At 37.1% G+C, this 16,270-nt stretch overlaps 1 protein-coding gene across 1 annotated transcript in view; it reads right to left on the reverse strand.

Moving 5' to 3' along the window:
• CAMKMT (calmodulin-lysine N-methyltransferase) overlaps window positions 1–16,270 on the reverse strand; it is a gene marked incomplete at its 3' end in the record, with an annotated part of 211,457 nt that overhangs the window by 5,920 nt on the left and 189,267 nt on the right. Inside the window, exons 8-10 of the mRNA XM_080616738.1 lie at window positions 13,556–13,630; window positions 6,575–6,638; window positions 259–390 (exon numbers count right to left, since the gene is read on the reverse strand). Of these exons, the coding sequence (XP_080472864.1) occupies window positions 259–390; window positions 6,575–6,638; window positions 13,556–13,630 (271 nt within the window). The remainder of the gene's footprint in view (window positions 1–258; window positions 391–6,574; window positions 6,639–13,555; window positions 13,631–16,270) is intronic.

Genomic DNA, 16,270 nt, shown 5'->3' on the forward strand with positions numbered 1-16,270 from the left:
CAAGAAAAGACTCTCATAAATTAGATTTCCATGAATGAAAAGGGTAAACAGGAGATGCTCCTGCAAAACTCTTCAAGGCGTGCAGAGATAAAGGATGGTTCTACCACACAAAATAATCAGATACAAAAATAGCTGTTCAGAAACAGCACACCTAAGGAGTACTTTAATCAAACATTTAGGTTACCTGCCAAAAGGACCATGATCTCTTCAAAATGCAATGCGGATTAAAGTGTTATCTAACACAAGCAGAAAACTAACCTTGGAGTGGAAGTTCGAAATGTGTTCATCATAATTTTCATGTCTTTGGATAGAGAAACCAGCTTTTTCAGCTAGATTGCAAAACTGGTTTAAAGTATTCCCTCGGAGTGGAGCAAATACCATTGCTTTTCCCTGGAACATTAAAAAGAGAATTTATACATATTTAAAACTGGAAGGGAACCAGATATAACACACACCTGACTAAGCTTTTAATACACTCATGCTAGAAAAGTAAATTGTTCTCTTGGTTAAACACTAAAATGGGTAATATGAATAATTGTTCAAAATATGCAAGATTTCTGTGATTAAACAAACGCAAAATAGAAAGTAATAAATAAATATTTTCTTTAGAAAACTGCCAACTGCCAGACATCTGCTCCTTTTCATATAATAATGATGGTTATGAATTACCAAAATAAAACACAGAAAAAGCATACAAAACATATACTCAATGCAAAATCTATTTGTTAGCTCATGACCATGCAAAGACGGTAAATACTGATTTCTTTTTTTCACTCTCCCACATAGAAGAGTACCCCCCATTTGCTATCAGTGGAATTACAACAGTGTAAAACAAGGCAAAATGGGAAGCAATTCAGACCTAATAATTGATTTTTTTGAAGGTATTTTAAACTACCTGAGCAGCCAACAAAATTTGACCTGAAATTGGTAAATTGCATTTAAAGCAGGACTTAATGCTCTTGCATAGTAATTCTGGATCTTTCAAGACAATCAGGCCATTTATGGTGCCCAGGCAATACATTATGGTCCATTTGCTAATTTTTTGTTCATCCTTCTGTATTTAAGAAAACAGAAATGACTGTACCTTGAAATGACAGATCTTAGTCATTCCGCGCAAAGTACTAGCCCCAAACCTAACCTACTTGATATAACATCTCTTGAAATCTTACTTAAAAATTAATTCTAATCGGCTGAAAACTGTGTTCTGTCACATGGAATGGAAATTGGGTGAAGAGCTGTAAACAAAGGTTAATATCAACCAACAGCATATCACACCGAGGGGAGCCACAAAGTTTACTCTGATTCTTGTATTTAACCTCTATATTAATGACAGCTAAGACTAATTTGTGAGGTGCTGTAATCAACTGAAGAGACAAAAAAAGATATTTTCAGGGACCTGAAGGAGTTATACAATGATTAGATGCTCTAGAAGAATATTTGGCTTGAGAAAATGCGATCTTGTATACCACAGGAAAAACTGACCAGAAGAGAGAATTTCAACAGCAACTCTGGAAAGTTACACTGCTGACACAGATACTTAGTGAGGAGGAGAGGGAACAGATCTGTGTTATAGCTCATATACACATACGCTGAGACAACATGCAGTGAGGCAGCAATAAAAACTCTACACTGGTATCTATGGTACTAAGGTGTACTTAAAAGACCCCAATCATTAATACCCCAACACTGTATTTATTATCACAATGCCTCTGTGAGAAAGGAAAATACTGTTATCCTCATCTTTCTCATGGGAAATTTAAGCACAAAGGAGACACAGGGCAACATCCAAAGCAACTCACTTCTGTTGATTTATGTAGCTGTAACTTTAATTCTGTGGCTAAATATGAGGTGCAAAGGGGTGTAAACTCCCACCCAAGGCACTGGAATTGCTTATGTAAATGTTAGGTCTGAATATAGGCTCAGCTCAGGATGAAAAACATTAAACACAGGAAATTCACAATCAGTTCCCTCACATCCTTGGCATGCTTTAATGTCATCAGAAAGTAGTGGGCAGCAAAGGAAACCTTCAACCGAGGATCCTCCTCCTCCTGCTGCCACCCCACACTCCCCAGAATGTTGTTCTGCAGAGACTCTTCCTGGCATGAGAAGGATGAGACTCCTCTCTGGAGTCCCTCATCTTCATGGGCAGCTTCACAGAGAGGTCACTGTAATGGGAAATGTGTTCCCCACCCAGGCCTTACTGACCACACGATTCACACGGGGACTTCAGGAATGGCTAAACCTTGTGAACAGAGGCTGCTGGAGGCTGCACGCCCTACACTGGCCACTGGTCCAACAGCTTCAATGAGGAAGCAATGCTCATACAGTACTCCCTTACAGATTTCCATTTGGAGTCAGCAGACCATGTGGTCATTCCTTCTCATAATCTCTGTAGATGACTTCAGATTTAATTTGAAAGAGAAATAGAGTAAAATAGAAATAAACATGGTATGAAATACCTCTTTAAACCGGGCTGAAAATCTTGACGTAACTTCAAAAAAGGGGAATGGACTTTTATGGAAAACATCATACAATTACTTTTGGCCAGCTCCGTAGTTGGTGTAAAAACCCACTCACCTACTGAATTTAGTGTGCATCTAAAACACCTGAGCATCTTGCCTTTGCTCATAAACCCCCAAAAATCTTGATTTAAGACTACAATAATCTCATCAAAACTGGCAGGCGTCGTGGAGGTACTGTTGTCAGTTCTGGTCAATCATAATCTGGGTTTAAAGCACTTTCTTGTCAACTGCCTGATCTCTGTAATTCTGTTACTTGTTCTGGGGCTCCATTCCCATTTCTGGTTTTAAACTGTTTTTCATTTCTTGGTTGATGTACAATAAAAACAATTAGACCAGTGGTCTGGATCTATACTTGATAGTCTATCCCAGGTTCATTTGATTTGAACACAAATGTGCCTCCCAGCTTATGGTGATGTTTAAAGTTCAAAATGGCCTTTCCTCAGCCAGGAAAATACTTGTGAACAAAACACACAAGAAAATGTCACCTGCAGTAGTTTGAAGTCTCACTAAAATGCTTCAGTAAAATAACGTGACATGTTGGACATGACTATGACTAAGTTTACTCATGAATCATTATTAAATGCAGTCTTATTTGCTGGTACTGATTATGGCTCAATAGCATCGCATTGACTTCACTGGGATAGGCCACAGCAGAATCAAAGCCTTCATTAAAGATGTTTCTAAATAGGAAAATACACAAGCAACTGCTTATTCTGAGATTGAAATGACAAGTACATTTTTAACTATAGAAAAAAAATAAAACTAAATGTTGGCAAGTCAAGTAGAATGCTTATAAGAGGAATAAAATACATACATTGAAGATAAGTTTATTTGGTGTATGATTTCAGTGCCTAATTCTTGGAATCGGTTTACAGGTGGCGTTTGCATTTACAACAAATTCAGACAGAAATTGCAGCCCCCAATAACCCTGCGAGCTGCTTATTTCTGCTTGTGGGAATTTCTGGTCCCCTCTTGCGGTGCCAATACAACTGCTCATGCGGCCATACTATGAATCAGATGACTGAAGTGATCAGAGTCTGTCTCCAGGAAAACAAAAAGTTACCTGAAACACATCACTCTGTGTCATAATGATTCTAATAGGAACAGGTATCATCCTTAATGAAAAAGGAAACACTGCAGATAAATTGATCTCTTTTTAAATTAACAGTAAGAATAAATGTCCTGTTCTGGATTTGCCCTTCAAGGCAGTTTTGTAAAGATACCCATAATTTTCTGTTTACTCTACATTTCCTTTCAGTTTTGCTGGTTATTACTCTCCCTGAACAGTTCTATCGTAGGTTCACTTGAAAGATGTCTTAATCTAGATGTGTCTTCAATTTGGAATTGTTCCTCTATCAACTGGGCAAAATATTTCCAGTAAGGAAATGTAACTTCTAAATTGGAGACAAAATAAGTCCTGTAGAAGAGTGAACTTAATCAAAGTAGTTTATGCCTTAGCTTGGGCATAAAGCAATGCTCATAAACTATTCTTAATTATTGCAACTGGCAAATGAGATCACTATTAATTTATTTTTCCCTTAAAGGCCAAAATACAGGGCCATTTCGTAAAGTTTCCTCTGATGTTAACTTGAGATTTATACAGGTTAATTAGAATGGCAAAAATAATAACTATCTTGTACTTGTGATTGCATCTTCTCTTGGAATCTCAGTTGAATATACACTTATATTTGGGTCTTTCAAACCATGAAAGCATATGCTTGGAGGCATTCAACACGTCTTTTTTGGACGAGGGAGCTCCTTTAAGGTGTCTGGGTCCATATTCCCAGCTTCCACCCCATGTAATAGTTTGCTGTCCTCTAAGTTATGAATTACAGTAATTTGAAAGGCCATGCCAAGACCGGATATCCATCCATATAACCATCCATAAAGAGGATTAGGCAAATTACTTTAGTTAAAAAATACAGTTTGGACAGTGGTCCAAAACTTTGCAACCGGAAAGGAGCAACAATTTCCCAAGCTAGCACTGCTGATAAGAAACAGGAATTGTAGCCTAAAACGCATATCAAGTAAGTACAGGCTATGCTATTAATCACAATAATCAGAAGGAACCCACACTAGGAGGGCAGGTGACAAAAAAGCCGTGTCCCTCTATTCCATCTACATTCAGAAAGGAATGTAGTTCATCTGCTCTGAAAAACAAAGGCTTGTTCTGAATCTGAATTAGCTGACTGGAGTTAAAAAGCAACAAAGTCAGGTCAGTTTTCATTTAAAATCAGGTTATCAATTCCTAAACTGTCTATAGATGGGAACTTGAGCTACGAACACCACTTAAGATTCAATCTGCCTTATTGTCATTGTTTTTAAAATCAAATTCACTGGTTGGGCTAATCAGTCCAGGTAAAGAATGAGTGTGTGTGTGCATACACAAATGTATGTGTGTACTCACGGTTTTGGCAATACAGACCACCAGACCATGATTAGGTATAAGCAGGAGACAAAGCAATCAACAGCTATTCTTTCACTCCAGAGGCTGTAAGCCAGGTCAGTTACCAGAGCATCTCTTGTACTCTTTTCTTCCTGACACTCCTACTCTTCTCCCCCAGTATCCTTTCACAGAATCTTAGCACCACCTTGCTTGGAAAAGACCTTTAAGATCATCAAGTCAAACTGTCACCCCAGGACTGGCAAGTGGAGCCAGTACAGTGGCGTATGGGGCTACCTGAAGAACCAGGTAGGGACATTGATCTGGGCTGTAAAAAAAAAGTACTTTTTACATTTATTTTTTTTAACTGGAATTAGCTTTGATTATCTTTCATCCCCAAAATTACTGCACCCTGACAACTGATGATACGTTATGAAAGTCAGAATGCATCACCCTGGGCTGGGCAGCAGCTGCTTAACCTCCCCGTGCTGCCAATAAAAGAAATGTGTGTGTAACCTTTTCCTTAGTGTGGCTATGTTTCTCCTGTCTTCATGGCAGCCTTGCCTCACTGCTCATTAAAATAATTCAGTCTTAAGTAACTTGCCTTAGGTCACTCAGGAAAGTCTGTGATAGAACCAAGAATAGAAACCTGATCACTCTTAGCAAAGAATGGGATTACTCACATGGCTAAAACGACTCAGTTTCTTAAGCCTTTGCACGTTTGGGTCTTCTGTTCCCTTTATAGAGAAAATCTCTTGTACAAAATTACAATACAATTTTAAAACAAAGTTTGGAGAATGCATTGCTAACATGAAATACTTTTGTTCTGAAATGGAAAGTTTACATTAGTGGAAGATTTCTATGTTAAGCATTAAAGGTAAAATTCCTGTTTCAAATTCCTACCTATAGCAATTACTTCACATGTTTTCTCCTATTTTCATTTTGATATTTTCTTTTTAATTGTTTTTTTTTTTCAGATTCAACATTATTTGTTGGGTATAAGCATAAGCATATGACAGCATTTTTTTTCCCTGTAGGTCTCAATTTAACAGCTTAATAGATTGAAATCAGTAAAATATTTCTTTAATGACATTCTTGTAGAACATGTAAGCATTTTATGAAAAGCTTAATTTTATTATATTCCAAGGCATAAAAAAATGTAAACACAGGGCTTAATGCAAAAAAGTTTTAGTCTACAATCTATGCATAAGGGTTTTGCTCATTTTATATAAACAGAAATGAAAAGAAAAAATAGTCTTTCATAATAAATAAATACACAATGACAAAGGTTACAATTGAAGGGATTACAAATGACAGAAGCCAACATAAAAACTTTCAATATCGTACTTTTACTTTAATACGAAGACATTATTATCAAAGGAAACTACTTGAGAGACGCTTTGATAAAAATAATCTGACGCTATCTTTGAAGCGGTTTCATTTATTTTACTACCCACTGTGTTCCTTATCAGAAGGCCAAGTATAAGAAGTTTCCTAGTTTATGATTAGGAAAGAATCTGATAGATTAGAAGACTCAATTGAAGTTGGACATAATAAGTATTAAAGTATTACATGACATTAATCCTGCCATTCCATTACTCTCTCAATCATTGTGCACAGACTAATTATTCTGAAGCCAGTGTTCAGGAGAAAATAGAAACATACTTACACTGGGCTGGAGTAATCTCTTTATTGCATCAACAAGGCTAGCTCTGTACTGGTCCAGAAAGAGACTGACATTGAGAAGAGAAGAGAATCCAGATTAAAATGGGTTTTCAATACTAATGATACTAATGCAGATAAGTACAAGGCTAATTACATATGTTTACACAATGCTGTAAAAGAGAAACTATGATCTACATTTCTGCCCAGGTCAGGTACTTCTAAATATTATGAAATACATGAAACCAAATATAATCTAAACCAAAGGTAAAACATCATCATGAAGAGATATTTCTAGCTGAAATGCCCAGATCACACATGCTAGCTATGAAAAATACTACCACAGCAGAAATCAGGATCAATAGACAAAGTTAACATTTTACATGTTTTTTTTCTTAATACAAGGTGGGGGTGTGGAGGTTTTTTAAATGTTTACTATTGCATTTCAAGTGTTACCACTAAGAGTATCTTTTCCTTTTAACTTCACAGTTGTGGTATTAATTGTTAACTATTATGCATATTTGTTCTTTTTATAAGTCTATCTCTATCTATCACTGTAAAGATTTACAAGGCCCTACCTCCTCTCTCCCTCAAACACTATTGTCCTCTCTCAAAAGTGAAATCCTTCATCTCCAGCATGGGTCTCACAAGGATAGCAGCAGAGTCAATTTTCCCATGTGATGTTGCCAACATGCTCAGCCCTATTTTGGTGTGATTACCTTATGATTTGAGGGGATAATTCATTCTTCATGCCCCTCAGTACCTTAATGTATATACTAATAGTGGCAACCAGGGTGCCAATCACTCTTGACTAGATATTTGTGGACATGTAGTTACTGTGGATGAGAGTGCATTTACAATGGTTAGTGAACAACCATCAGATAGCAACTGATGCCTTTCAGTCCTTACTACCATGAGCTGCATTTATATTGGCAATTCAGACGAGAAAGTCTGTCAAGCAGGCCACCAATTATGTGATTTTTTTTTCTTCATTATTTTTCATTCTTTCTCTGCAATAAAACTGCTTCCCAGCCTGTGCCAAGCTTGCGATCCACACTACATGGCATTTTGTCCATTCTTCATGATACTTCCCTTTCTTTTATTCTTAAACATCTCTTTCTGAAGAGATGCAAGTTTTTTTCCAGGTTTGAAATTTCTTAAAGAATATAAAGAATATATGAAAACACCTAAGAGAAAAAAGTGGTCTGCCAGTCACTGAGAACAGAATGTGGGCATATTGAGGTACAGACACTCCATAGCTATCAAGCAGAATACAATATTACATATAATAGGGTCAAGCAGTTATGTAAGAGCCTATCAGAAAACTTGGCAGTGACCAAATTTCATCAGTAAAATCTGGCAGAAGCTCATATTGTTGAGAAAATGCAGTAGACTGGGTATCTATATTTTTCTTAAAGAACATTTCATATAAAAGTAATACCTTTTGAATTTCTTCTCAAGATACTGAAGTACTCTCTAACAATTTCTCTGATAGCCTGCCCACAGGAAAACGTAAACTTTAGCAATTGGTATGAGGGCTGCCCCTCAGCCTTGATTAATCTTACTGGAAGAACCTTACTGAAAAAATGCTTGTTTGAATTTCATTCATTGAAACAGCAAGTGATAGGTCTAATACCTGCTGGGAGTTTTAATGACATTCACCTCAGGTAGATCCCTATTCAGATAGATAGCATAAGACACCACTTCACCATGAACTTAGCCACCTGCAGAAGAGGTGGAATACAGTGCATGAGTCGTCTCCCAAAAGAATCACTACAAATGATTAATTTTCTTCAACATAAACCAATGTAAGCATGCACACATTTAGGAGTGGCTGAGATCCTGTGTAGACAAAAGTATACTGAAAATGAAAAATGCATCTATGATATTTCTTATTTTTGAAAGCAGTGTAGTGAAAACATGATTTTGGGGCAGCTTACCAGAGCTAAATTCCTTTTTAATGGAGCTGCATACCATTCTCTCTTTTTACAATGAGATAGGAGCACAACTGCTGCCACCAATCTTGTTCCTTTACAATGAGGGAACTACAGGCCTTTGTTCAGCAGAAACTGAGTGTCTGAGAAGTTCAAATGGTTACATGACCTGCTACATTAGACAACTTCAATAATACCTTTTCTGTCCAACCCCAATTGAAATTTTGGTGGTATGGGAGGCTAACTCTTAGCCCTTTCAGCTTAGGAAATCCAGATAACCTGGGATGGTTGCCCTGGGTCTGCTCCCAAATTGTCCCTGCCATCCAAAAAGCCTGTCCCTGGGAACAGGACCTACTTCAATTAAAACAGTCTCCAATATTGTGATTTTCAGTCTGTTGGTCTGTGAGCCACATACTGTGACCAGAGGGAGCAGAGAAGGCTGGAAGCAATGTTCATGCAATGCAGTGACTCCAGGGAATATCTCCATCCTCCCTCTGAGTCAAAGGATGCCTTGGATGAGGAAAATCTTTAAGAAGTTGTTAGATAATCTGTGCTACAGACAGGACCAGCACAGGACTTGGACCATGCAAGGAGATTTAGTCACACAATTTCTCTTCGCAATAGATTTTGTATGACTAAATGCTACCAGAGCATACGGAAAATGTACCCGAGAGAACCCTTTAAAGCTCACACCAGCTTAGTGAAATTAAATAATGTAGTGTTCTAAATCATTTACACTCACTTCTCGCACCTCAGTTCAAATGTGGCTTAGCTCGCCATTACTTTAGTGGTAATGTCTCATGTTTATGTAGCAAGGACACTGTGAAAGCAGTAGCTCAGGAGAGGAATAGCAAGGATTTCTTGGGTCAGAAGGAAATGTGGATCACAGCAGCAGAGAGGCAAGAACACAGTTGAGGATTCAGACTTTGTTTAGGCAGTGCTCTTAACCTGCGAAATATGAATGGGCAGGCAGGCAGTAATTTTAGATTACTATTAAAACCAAAATGAAAATTTATATCAAAACTGTACAGAAGTAAGAGTCAGCCACAAGCAAACAAATTAAAATAAACCAAACCAAGTAGATTCTCAGTTTGCTTCATGCTGATACCCTTTCATCTTGTCCCTCGCAGTAAGAGGCATATATTTTATAGGCTATGATGTGATCTGATTTCTCTTTTTGCATATTATGCAACTGGTAAAAGAGCTTCGTTTACAGGTGTACTTCAGACATGATTACATTTATACATAGTGCCTACTGAATACAGCCATTTATCTTTTTGTTTGCCTTCAACTACATGGCTGACATAAACTGAAAAAAACTTGCTTCCATGTCATCATATTCCAATGTACTTGAAAGTGTGTGCAAGAAATCAGGCTTAACATGAGTAGTAAATTTAAACTGAAGGACAGAGATCTGACTGTGTTCCTGCAAAAAAAAATCCTTATATTAAAAGAAATGCACTAACCAAGATGAAATTCACAGGTTTTAAGCTACTTAAAGAATCCTTTCAGTTCAGTTCTACATTCCTGGTGAATCCACAATTTCCCATGTCTTCAGCAAAAATTTTAGCAGGGAAAGTAACATGGGATAGTCCCCCCGGTCTCTGTTGTGTAAATACTTACGCGTGTGCCAAACTTTAAGAATACAATCAGTCTAAGTAAATTTCCAAAATGATATGGGGATCTAGACCTTATACTGTCTCTACATTAAAATTACGTGTGAAAATGTTTTCCACAAGAGTGTGAAAGACAAAGGTTTTTCGATTGGCTCAGTCCTACTGGCCTTCAAGCTCTTTGGATTAAAGATTTCAGCAACGTTTTGTAATAAAGAAAAGGATATATGCTTCCATTTAAATAATCAGAAATCTGAGGTCCTCAAGAGCTTTGGAAGAGTCTTGTTTGTGACCTGTCCGTAACAGGCACATGTTATTTCTCCTCCTCTACTCATACTCACTGTTACAATTCCAGCACCTGCATGACTTCATACCCACAAGTGTAGGGCAAATGAAAGTCTAAAATCCTAGCAGCCCTCACCTGGCCTTTAAATTGCCCCTCGAAAACATGAGGTTGGTGGATATACTTTAAAGTTCCATTATTTCAGTAGGGCTTTTTCCAGTGTATCCTTCTTCCAGGTGTAGCCTCACCAAGATGATTTTTTTTTCTCTTATTTTTATCTCATTGTTGACATTTTACAAGTTATTTCGGAACTGCTGAACCATGAAACTATTTTTATTGTCAAAATCCTGAATGGTTAAATAATGACTAGCTTTCACAGTTTGCCTCTTATTTATTTTATAATCTAGTTGAGCTACTAAATTTAGCTGTTAACTAATAGACTGTCTGTTCTGGGAAATAACTTATTTTCCACTCTTGCACACAAGCTTTACGAAAGTCTGGCTGTAAATATATGAATATAAACATATGGCTGCTAGTTGTAATCATGTACATTTTTACTTGAACCTCCATGTGGATTTGGAATATGTTTATGAATAGAGCTTGTTTTCATGTAAATGGGATCAAGCAGTACCACTGGTTAGCTATTCAGAGAATCAGACAATATCACCCTTGCTGGAAATACTTCAATAAAAATTTATCCATGTACCTAATATTTGAACTCAGATTTTTTTTGCTTTCTAGTTCTCTGTTCTAATCTCAGATTTTATTGACTGACAATGAGCTATATGATGGTGTTAAACTGAATGCAATCTATTCTATCTGTTTTTATCACTGCGTACTTCAGGTTTCAGCTGAGGAGCTAGAAGAAAAGAGATTTTTTTTGCTCTTTTCAATAGCAGCCCAAAAATTTCAGAAAGTAAAAATCCTGCCAACAGTTCTCAAACCAATTCTGTACCTCAGAAGAGAAATACGTGAAAATGAAAAGAAGATTCAAGTTTGATAAAGCATGGAACATTCCCCCCCCGCCCCCCCAGCCTTTTCATGTATAAGAAACCCCAATGTCCATAATTAAAAGAATGATTTCTAAAAGAAACAAACAATGAAGGGACTTTCATGCTTATTAAACTATACATATGGGCACTCGTGGTAAGAAAATAGGAACAATTTGTGATGCACTTTAAACTAACCTGCACATTTCTATTTATTTTTTAGAAATCTATAAATATTTATACACTTACCTGCATCTTAAGTGCTTCAAAATAAATGTACAAAATACAGGGATTGAAAATGCATTATGTATTTTACCTGTCATGCTTGATTCTTTGTTTCCCAAAGAAACTACACTATTGCCAAACAGACTGAGAGGAGTATCAGGCAGGAATATTACTGAAAAAAACCCCAACTTAAATCTTGCTCCACTCTGCTGTACTCCCAGCACAAATAGGATGACATGGTGTGAGTATCAAGAATACAAGAGATGGCACAGCCAGGTTGTTTTGATATTTGTGTGAAGAACAAATTTAACTCTAAATCTCTTGGCAAGACCTTGCTTCACCCACATAATCTGGAGAACATCCATATGTGAGCCTTGTCTAAGCCTCCGAGAAGACTGCTGCCCTCCTGCTCATGTCCGCCAGCACTCTGATCTGACTTTCATACTTAATCTGATCTAATCCTGTCCAGCATTAACTTCATCTGTGCAATGAAACCTGGAGTATCCATTCTAATATTTGGTGAGGAAGGCATTTACTAAATTACTTGCTGAAATCATATGGTGTTGTTTAGCTCCTTATTTTAATCAGATGATGCATCTCTGGGGCACATTATCAGCGATTAGTTAGAAACCCTTCTCTGCCCTTTTTGGGAACAAAGAACTTTTCTGAAATCAAATGCTATGAGAAACGAAGCACTGTTGCATTCTGTCAACAAACAGGTATTAGAAAAAGGAAAAAAAAAAGATGACTAAACACACCTTCTCCTGTGCTATACAAACCCAGTAACTTTCCTGAAATCTGAATTGTTCACTTAAATAGCAAAATATCAAAGAAAAGAAAAAAAGCTTTAGAGGAATATTTTATCAGAAGCCACTTAAAAAGCACATTGTTTAAAAAGACAATATACAGCTTCGTATTTCCTTTGCCTTTTTCCTTTAACTATTTCTTAGTAAGGTACAGAAATCTGCTGAACTGAGCTGTGCGAGGAAGTCTCTGTTTTTATCAGGGTTCGGTTTCTCACAACAGTTATGTGCAACAAAATATAAACAGCTTTTACTGGTTTGGACATTTAACGGGTCAGGAGCAAATGTCCATGAAGGAGAGGCAGATTCATTTAAGAATACTGACTCTTTTAAATAAATTTGCACATCTCTTTTTACACTGTCTCCTTTTCTATAACACAAATGATTGATAATGTACCCTTTCTAAAGTTGGCATGCAGCAAATACAGCACAGCACAATTTTGCAAATCCAGTATCAAAAAAGGGCTGTATCAATAATCAAATCCATGTGCATAAATCATTAAACAATATAGCATATTGTAACATGGATCTATCTATCTTTTTATAAATTAAGTGCTGCACTTTTATTTTTTATTAAGAATTCTCTTACAATTACCATGTGCCTGTGCAAATAGTATAAAACCTACATCTACAAATATTGCTGTCAAATTTATTTAAGAAATAGAATATGATAGGGGAAAAAAGGGTTACGAAAATCCTTTTTTCCCCTCTGAAAGATTTTCCAGGGAGCAAAAAACATATCCCCTTATATCAATAGTCAGATCTTTCCTAAGAAGTAAGCTAATTGAGCTGTTTGTGTTGATAAACTCCCTTTTCTCCAGACTGTTCCTCACTGAGCCATAATTATTTGCAATTTGCCTAAGTCGTCCATTTACTGATACGTCAAGCATGAAACAGAGGCAATTCCAGAAAATGGAAATGCTTCTCAAAATCAATCTTTGGGAAATAATGTGGTAGAAGTTACTGTGTGATAGAAGACTACCTTATAACTGTCACATGGAGATGAATATTAATTTGTTGAGGTTAAGGTGGCTTTGTGCTTCATTTGTTGACTTTGCTTAGCCATCAGCAAGCAGCACAGTACAATTACTCCAGCAAAGCTATTTTTCTAACATGAGTTTTATGATTTTTATGTACTTACCAGTCAGCACACATAACAATGTCAAAATGTCCTTCCAGTTGAGAGACATCTGTCTCATTATCCCATCGCAAAATGCTAGAGGAAAAAAAAGATTAAAAAAAAAAAAGGGGGGAAAAGAAAAAAGGACTTACATTTTTCATCTTGAGATTTTTAAAGTATTAATATTATTCCTATGTGACATAAGTGTTTTAAAAAGTACATGCTCCTTACTTTCAAAGATGAATGCAAAAATATTATTCTGTACATTTTTAAGGTTTTAAATTCTAAAGCTAAAGAGCTCTTTTTTATTATAGCAGAAAGGCAATCCACAGTGTCTGATGAGTGAATCGCCAACAGACAGTTCTGAATTAGTGACACATGTATGGCTTCAGATTTTTACCCCTTAACACCACTGCACGAGGGAGCGAAGTCAAAGTCTCGACAACCTGAATGAAACACAAATTTACAGAATAGATGTGAATTCATGGATCTCTGTTGCATCTGGCAGGCAAGTCAGTTGTGTTTCTCATTGATGAAGTGAGCATTCACTTGGGCTGGAGGAAGGGGGGAGAGGGTGAAAAAATGCCAAGCTTAACTTCAATGCCAGCTATGTTGCCTCAAGCAAGCTTAAAAATACAGCAGTGCTGACTCTGTCAACACCTATTCTCTCATAGGTGGTAAGCTATTTAATTCTTAGGTACCCAAGAGTAGGCAAAAATGCACATATGTACAAAGTTCTTTGTTTATAAATGCTGCTGATTTACATAGCTGCCACGAAGAATTTCAGTACTTTGCTACCATTTAAAAACCAGTAACTAGTACTGGAACTTGTACATACTTAAAATATTATTATTCTATGAAGATTTAAAGCTGCATTTCTATTTTTAGGATATTAAAAAAAAAAAGAAAGAAAAAAAAGTATCTATCCTTCTTTTTCATTTCCTGGTTATTTATAATAGAAAGTAGATAAATATTTATGGGAAAAGTACTTGTGGGGGAAGGGTCTAATCTGATCTTGTCAGGTTGTGCATGCTTATCTCAGTTTTGTATGAGTCTTGATCAAACAGACCCTTTAGTCTTCCTGCAGCTATAATCTACTTCTGGTTAAAAGCCATCTCCATTCACATCCTACTCCTAATATTTAACTGAGGATCAGTTATAATGTGTTCATTCAGAAATGTTCCCTAAGTATACAGGAAAACAGGAAATTTTATACAGAGACTATACTATATGCAAAAAAGGCTTAAATATGCAGATAGATACAGTTACGGTACCACAATATGTGTTTACATGTGCACAGACACAAAATTTGAGAGAGAATACTCTTAAAACATGGAAATTATGAAAGGAGAGGCCCAGTTAAGTTGGGAAAGCTTTGATTATGTGGGGCTCGCTATTACTGAACAGATCAGGACTCATTAGCCCATTTGCCCTCCTGGAATTTACTGACACAATCCAAAGAGAGAAAGAAGTAGATTAATTTAATTTTTCCCCCTCAAATTGAAAGTAATCCAGATTTTAGAAGCCTAGGTAGCTTTGCACACTGGCACGCAGCAGGCATCTAGTAGTGGAAAGTGACAAAGGAGAGTTCTCACTCTCGGCTGCTGGCTGCCTGCTGGCTACCAGCAGCTTTTTCAACCCTGTTTCCGTGGAAACTTAGGTTAGAATGGTGAAAATTAGGTAAAGGTAAGTTTTGTGGGTTTAAAGCACGCACTCTAATACTTTTAAGAATCCTGAAGCAAAACTGGAAATTGGTAGATGAACTGTGAGCCTTAAATGGCCACCTTTGGTTCTCATTGCTACAGAAACAGAGATCTGATCAGTACCACTATAGGGATTTGAATTACCATTTTTTTAACCCATATATTTACTATACTTCACACACACAGTTTGGAAGGCAGCACAGGTGCCTCCTCATGGAGAAAAAACCCCACCTCTCTCATGTTACTGTCAGATTCCTGCTAAGCATCCAAAACCCAGCATTTTCTGTGCACACCTACTGTAGGCACAAAGAAGTTTGTGTGGGTAGGTAAAAGCTCAGAAACCATAAAGCTGAGCAAAATATGGAACTGATGAGTTGCCAGAACCATGAGCAGTGGTACAACGTGACTGGTATGTCTGCTGTTGGAAGAAGTGAGCTAAGGGGCCCATAAGCCAGTCTTCCCCCATTTTCCTGATCTAGCACCAGGGCTACTCCTGGTCTCCAGCTTCAGTAGAGTTGCATCCCTGAAGGCATGGTAATTACGCAAGGCTAATAATAAATTTACACACAAGATCTTCAAAATCAACTTAGCCATATATTTTCAAAAGGTACAGGAAAATCTTTATCCCTCTGTTGAAATAACCATGTAAACTAAAGATAATTTCTATAAAATAAATACCAACAGGACTCTGATCTCACTCAGGATGTATGCACACTGGTGGGAGAGATGCAACTACAAGCTGTATATATTTATCCATGCTATCTTTAGCTAAGTGCAAGCATGACTAGTAAGGGAAGTGCAGTCACGGTACATGAAACTAGGTACTGGCTGCAACCTCCAATACTGTTTTGCTGGCTCACTCTGGGCTACCATGTCTACACAATTATCCATTTAATGCTTCCACAAATTTGCATGAGGTGCAATCAAACATCTGCACCTGCACGGGTAAAGCAGGCATGCCCCTGCATATCACAGAATCAGAAACGATCTGCTTAGAGTCAGCATTATTACATCATTAACACTGATGTCAGAA

The sequence above is a fragment of the Psittacula echo genome (assembly GCF_963264785.1).
Source record: "Psittacula echo genome assembly, chromosome: 4".
In the NCBI taxonomy this organism is placed as follows: Eukaryota; Metazoa; Chordata; class Aves; order Psittaciformes; family Psittacidae; genus Psittacula; species Psittacula echo.